The sequence below is a fragment of the Bubalus bubalis genome, chromosome X (assembly GCF_019923935.1).
Source record: "Bubalus bubalis isolate 160015118507 breed Murrah chromosome X, NDDB_SH_1, whole genome shotgun sequence".
Classification (NCBI taxonomy): domain Eukaryota; kingdom Metazoa; phylum Chordata; class Mammalia; order Artiodactyla; family Bovidae; genus Bubalus; species Bubalus bubalis.
This window is the reverse complement of record NC_059181.1, coordinates 78,336,710-78,342,845: the sequence shown is the minus strand read 5'-3', so window position 1 is coordinate 78,342,845 and position 6,136 is coordinate 78,336,710. Positions and strand designations below refer to the sequence as shown.

The 6,136-nt window shown below is 39.6% G+C and overlaps 1 protein-coding gene across 1 annotated transcript; it reads left to right on the top strand.

Moving 5' to 3' along the window:
- The first annotated feature begins 4,909 nt into the window (after positions 1–4,909).
- Positions 4,910–5,389, top strand: LOC102414772 (protein FAM209B-like). Its single transcript, XM_044936485.2, has one exon. It carries the CDS (start codon positions 4,910–4,912, stop codon positions 5,387–5,389), a length of 480 nt encoding a protein of 159 aa, XP_044792420.2.
- Positions 5,390–6,136: the final 747 nt, after the last annotated feature.

The window sequence follows — 6,136 nt, the reverse complement described above, 5'->3', positions numbered from 1 at the left end:
GTGACTGAACTGAACCGAACTGTACAGTGTTATGGACCTGCATCCATAGTTCTTCAGGTGCACTGTTAACTGCATCTCATTCCTTGAACCTATTTGTCACCTCTACTGCATATTCATAGGGGATTGGATTTCAGTCACACCTGGCTCTCCTAGTGGTTTTCCCCACTTTCTTTAGTTTAAGCCTGAATTTTGCTACTAGAAGCTGATGAGCAGAGCCACAGTCAGCTCCAGGTCTTGTTTTTGCTGACTGAATACAGCTTTTCCATCTTTGGCTACAAAGAATGTAACCAATTTGATTTCAGTATTGACCATTTGGTCATGTCCATGAGTAAACTCACCTCTTGTGCTGTTCAGAAAGGGTTTATGCTATGATGAGTGCATCCTCTTGGCAGAATTTAGTTAACTTTTGCCCTGGATCATTCTGTTCTCCAAGGCAAAACTTCCCTGTTACTCCAGGTATCTCTTGACTTCCTACTTTGGCATACCCATCCCAACTGATGAATAGAACATCTGTATTTGCTGTTAGTTCTAGGAGGTCTTCTAGGTCTTCATATGACTGATCAGCTTGAGCTATTTCAGCATCTGTGGTAGGCACATTGACTTGAATTACTTTGAGGGGAATGAAAGCAAAAACAAACCACACCTAAATAAGGGAATGTAGCGAACTTAACTCAAATAGGCAGACATAGTCAACACAATAAATGTTAGAACAAAATAAAGGAAATAGAGAATAGAATGACCACAGCTACACTCAACAAATGAAAATTTAGTTATTTAGAAAGGTCAAAAATAGCAAAATTTTAGTGATATTGATCAAGGGAGGAAGAAGAATCAAATTACGAAAATTAGGAATAAAATAGGAAAACTTACTACACTATAGAGAAATAAATAAAATTGTAAAGGAATCAGTCAGACAGTTCAGTTGCTCATTCACGTCTGACTCTTTGTGTCCCTGTGGACTGCAGCATGCCAGGACTCCCTGTCCATCACCAATTCCTGGAGCTTACTCAAACCCATGTCCATTGAGTCGGTGATGCCTTCGAACCATCTCATCCTCTATCGTCCCCTTCTCCTCCTGTCTTCAAACTTTCCCAGCACAAGGGTCTTTTCAAATGAGTCAGTTCTTAGCATTAGGTGGCCAAAGTATTGGAGTTTCAGCTTCAGCATCAGTCCTTCTAGTGAATATTCGGGACTGATTTTCTTTAGGATTGACTGGTTGGATCTCTGTGCTGTCCAAGGGACTCTCAAGAGTCTTCTCCAACACCACAGTTCAAAAGCATCAGTTCTTTGGTGCTCAGCTTTCTTTATAGTCCAACTCTCACATCCATACATGACTATTGGAAAAAACACAGCTTTAAAAAGGAGGACCTTTGGTGGCAAAGTAATGTCTCTGCTTTTTAATATGCTGTCTAGGTTAGTCATAGCTTTCCTCCCAAGGACCTAGCATCTTTTAATTTCATGGCTGCAGTCACCATCTTCAGTGATTTTGGAGCCCCCCCCAAAACAAAAAATAAAGTCTCTCACTGTTTCCATTGTTTCCTCATCTATTTGCCATTAAGTGATGGGACTGGATACCAAGATCTTAGTCTTCTGAATGTTGAGTTTTAAGCCAACTTTTTCACTCTCCTCTTTCACCTTCATCAAGAGGCTCTTTAGTTCTTTTTCACTTTCTGCCAAAAGTGTGGTGTCATCTGGATGCCTAAGGTTATTGATATTTCTTCTGGTAATCTTGATTCCAGCTTGTGCTTCATCCAGTCCAACATTTCTCATGATGTACTCTGCATATAAGTTAAATAAGCATGGTGACAATATACAGCCTTGTGAACTCCTTTCCCATTTTGGAATATGTGCAAATGAGAAAATTTAGATTAAATGGACAAATTTATAGAAATACACAGTTGACTGAAATTGACTCAAGAGGTAAATAAAAATCTGAAGCATAGAGAAAAAATTATTCATTTTTAAACTTCTTGCCCAACCTAGCTCACAAAAGTCCCCCTACCATATCTAGACCCAGATAGCCTCACTGCTGAATTCTACCAAATACATAAACCAAATGTCATGTCAGTTCTCCACACATGCATTTTAAATGTATCCATAGAAGTGGAAAGAAACATTTCCCAGTTCATTCTGTGAGGCAGCATTACTCAAATGCCAAAACCCAGAGGTCAGTTATTTTGTAGAATTCTCAATTTTGCTCCATCCAGTATTTGCTTATGATGAATATCATGTTTTGCATCTTTGACAGGAAAATGATGGAAATGATATTGTGTTCATATCACTTCATTCTATCAAGTGATCCATGATTTCAATGTGTCCCAATATTGATGATATTCACTTGGATCACTTGATTAAAGTGGTTGCTGTCAAGCTTTTCCACTGTTCAGTTACTCTCTCCTATCTTGTAATTAAGACATTCTTTTGTATTTTAAAGTAGATACATATTTTATTCCTCAACAAAAGTTAGATTTTCAGTTTAATTAAAACTATTTGATTAATAGTCTCTTTTACTAAAGGAATCATGACCTGTCACTATCATTATTTATTTTGATGTTCATATTGTTCATATCATTCCAGCCTCAGAGAGTGGGAACCTCCTTAAGCCAAACTCTCTGTCCTTTTGACATCTCCCATCATTCTTTTAACAATTTGATGCTTTTGGTACAAGGTATTCCAGGCTCAACTTGTACTTTCCCTGGAATTGCCATGGAATTAACATTTTCTCCTAGAAGTTCCAATAATTTTTAGTGGAAAATGAAAATCAGAATCCAATACATGAGACTTGTATGTACTCATTATTTCCCAGTTCCTGACATTGGGCAGAGTCTGGGAAGTGTGCATGTGTGTGTGTGCATGCCTTTGTGTGTGTATCCTCCCTGCATAGCTCTTGCTCTGATATCACAAAATTCTGAATTGTCCCCAATCCATGTGAATCTCTTTATCAACATATTCAGACTCTGACACCCACTCCAGGCAACCCTTATATAAACATACCCCCCTTACCCTGCTTGGGCTTTGATACTCTGCAATGGGATACCCCCATGTTCAGATACTTTCCTTGTTCCACTCAGCATCTAACTGCACACAGAGGGCTGCCCACTTCCATGCATGGATGCCCTTCTCCTCTTGCATGGCCTCTGATTCTCTACACAAATCTGCCTCCTCCATGTGGATTTCTGCTTCTCTGGACTTAGGCTTTTACTCTGCATGCCTGGCCAACCTCCTATTTAATATCCTCTGGACTAAACTGACTCTTGTGGCAGGCTTCTCTGCTCTGTGAAGGCCTCTTAATTCCACTTTGGCACTGACTGCCCATGATACATCCTGTGATGGATATCCTTTTTTCCCCACTCAAGTTGTCACATATCATACTACACACCTCTCTTCCCTGTTCTTGTGGATGTTATCGGTTCACCCTATTTGAGTTCTGACTCCTTGTACTAGGATACTCTGTCTGCATGGGTATCCTCTTCACCTCTCATCTCATCTGGCCTACTACAGCACCATGCTCCCCTATCATGGATGCTTGTCTTGATAGATCTCACTGAATTGCTTTATGAATAACCCCAAAGGATGATTTACTTAATTTATTACGTTGCTCATCCTGTTCTAGTTCTGGCCATTGGAAGTTCATTCCTTTCTTCTTTGACATAACTCCATTACTGTGGGGATCTTTTTTTTGTTGTTGTTCACTTCCTTTTTGATACAGTAAGATCCCCCAGACTCTTCTATATTTCTTATCTGAGCCCTACAATCAGTAATTACTCCTAGAAGCCTGGTTCCTTTTCTTGAAAAAAGTATTGGAAACCAAAATGTGTGCTTATTTCTACATCACTGTTTCTTTCAGATTTTGGGAGTATGATTTCTCTTAGACACTTTCAGCTCACAGACAAAGAAATATATGTATGTATATTCATGTGCCATCTATTTAACTGTTTAATTCATGTACGCATGTGTAACTGTATCAAGATTTTTAATGGGTACCCCTACGAAAAAGAACACTATCAACTAGATTACAGTGGTTTTATCTTTTGCTTTCATTCTTGCAAACTCCATTCATTTCCAAAGTTACTTAAGTCAGGGCATCTGAGTGAGGTAGTTTTAAATATTTGAAATATAGTTAGATTGTTTAGTCAAATTTTGTGTTCCAGTCTTGATGTCAAAATGTTCATTTTAAATATGCATACATTGATTCACTTTTTGTGCTGTAAGATTCTAAGGGTTTTGTCAAATATGCAGTGTCATCTATTTACCATAACATCATACAGAACAGTTTCACTGCCCTAAAACATCCTCTAGAGAAGTAAATGGCAACCCACTTAAGTATTCTTGCCTGGGAAAACCCAGGGACAGAGGAGCCTGAAGGGCTACAGTCCATGGGGTCTCAAGGAGTCACAGATGACTTAGCAACCAGGAATAGTCATTTTTAGGAACAGTGAAGGCCACACAAAACACATCAGTGGCTCCTAGTTTATGGCCTCTATCTTTCTTTCCAACTTGGCCCTCTGCTCCACAGGGGCACATGCCCATGGGTCTGTTCTGCTCACCCATTGTCTGGATTTAACAAATGGAAAAATAAAAATAGAAGAGGGAACCACCCTCCCAGTACAGCACCAGGTTCAGAAAGAATACACTGGCAAGGAGATGGCATTCTGTCACCCCCACCCCCAACTCTTTTGCAACTGCCTGTTGGAAATCTTTTAAGCCCTACTAACCCTTTAACCACTACTACCAGTTGACCCCTGGAAGCCTCCTTATTCTCTGCCCTAAAGTCATCACAGTGGCCACACGGGTTCTGGCTGGGGTTTGGCCCTCTGTGACATCACAAAGTGCCCAGCCCTGGCTGGTCCTCAGTCTCCAGGTGCTAGGGCAGACCAGCACACTAGGAGCCATTTCCTCTCGGCTCACAATGTGGTCCCTCAAATCATTCTTATGCTTATCCATCGTTGTTTCCTGTGTCTACACCTTAATGTTTACTTCTCTGACAGAGAAAGTCAAAGAAATCCAGTGGAAGATGCTCTGCGGAGGACACTTTTTAATTCAGCAGAATCTACAAGAGCAAGCCCAAGACTGGCTTGAGATCACTTTGCTCTGGCTTTTCTTCATTGTGCTGATGTACGTGACAGTGAAGTTGGCAGGAGAGAATGGCGAGAGTAGAGTGCAGACTTCTGAAGCCCTTCAGGGCCGTTCATTTGGCTTTCTTGGAAATAAAAAGGTAAAGACTTCCTCTGAAGAAGTCTATATGTTCCATACCTTAACCCTGCTCGAGATGGACCTTGTGAAATTTGTGTCCAGGGTGCAGAATCTGAAACTCGCCACATCAACCAGCGGTAACATCAACCCCCTCAATGTCAAGGTTCCTGCAGATGTATCAGTTCAGGGGCAATGAAGAATTCGACTGAGTGGATTTGTGAGTCAAAGTAGGAGAGGAATTGTTGAGCTTTGACATATCTTATCCAAACTAATAAAACTATTCTGAAGCAAAAGAAAAAATCCTCTGATATTTTTTATTTGCTCTATAGTTTTACCTTTTCTGGAATGTCATATAATTGGCAGCGTGCAGTGTATAACATTTTCCAGACTAGCTTATTTTACTTAATAACATTGATTCAGGTTTCATCCATTTCTTTTTGTGATTTGATGGTTCATTTCTTTTTATTCTTGAATAATATTCTTTTATGTTGATGTACTGTAGTTTGTTTATCCAGTTGTCTATTAAAGGACACTTTGGTTACTTCCAATGTGTGTGTGTGTGTGTGTGTGTGTGAGAGTGTGTGTGTGTGTGTGTGTGAGAGAGAGAGAGAGAGATAGTATGAATTAAGCTGTTATAAAATTCATGTCCATGTGTTTGTGTGGGCTTTAACTATCAAATCATTTGCTGAACTATGTAGGGGCATAATGGTTAGATCATGTGGTATGATAATGTTTAGTTCTGTAAGAAATTGCTTCCAAATTCCATTCCCACTAACAACAAATGAGAGTTCCTATTGTTCCTCATCTTTGCCGGTAAATGGATTGTCAGATTATTATATTTGACCATTCCAATAAGTTTGTAGTTGTATCTTTTTGCTCTAATTTCACCAGTCTACTGTACAATGTTATCTTATTTCCATATTTCCATTGTGTTTTATTACCT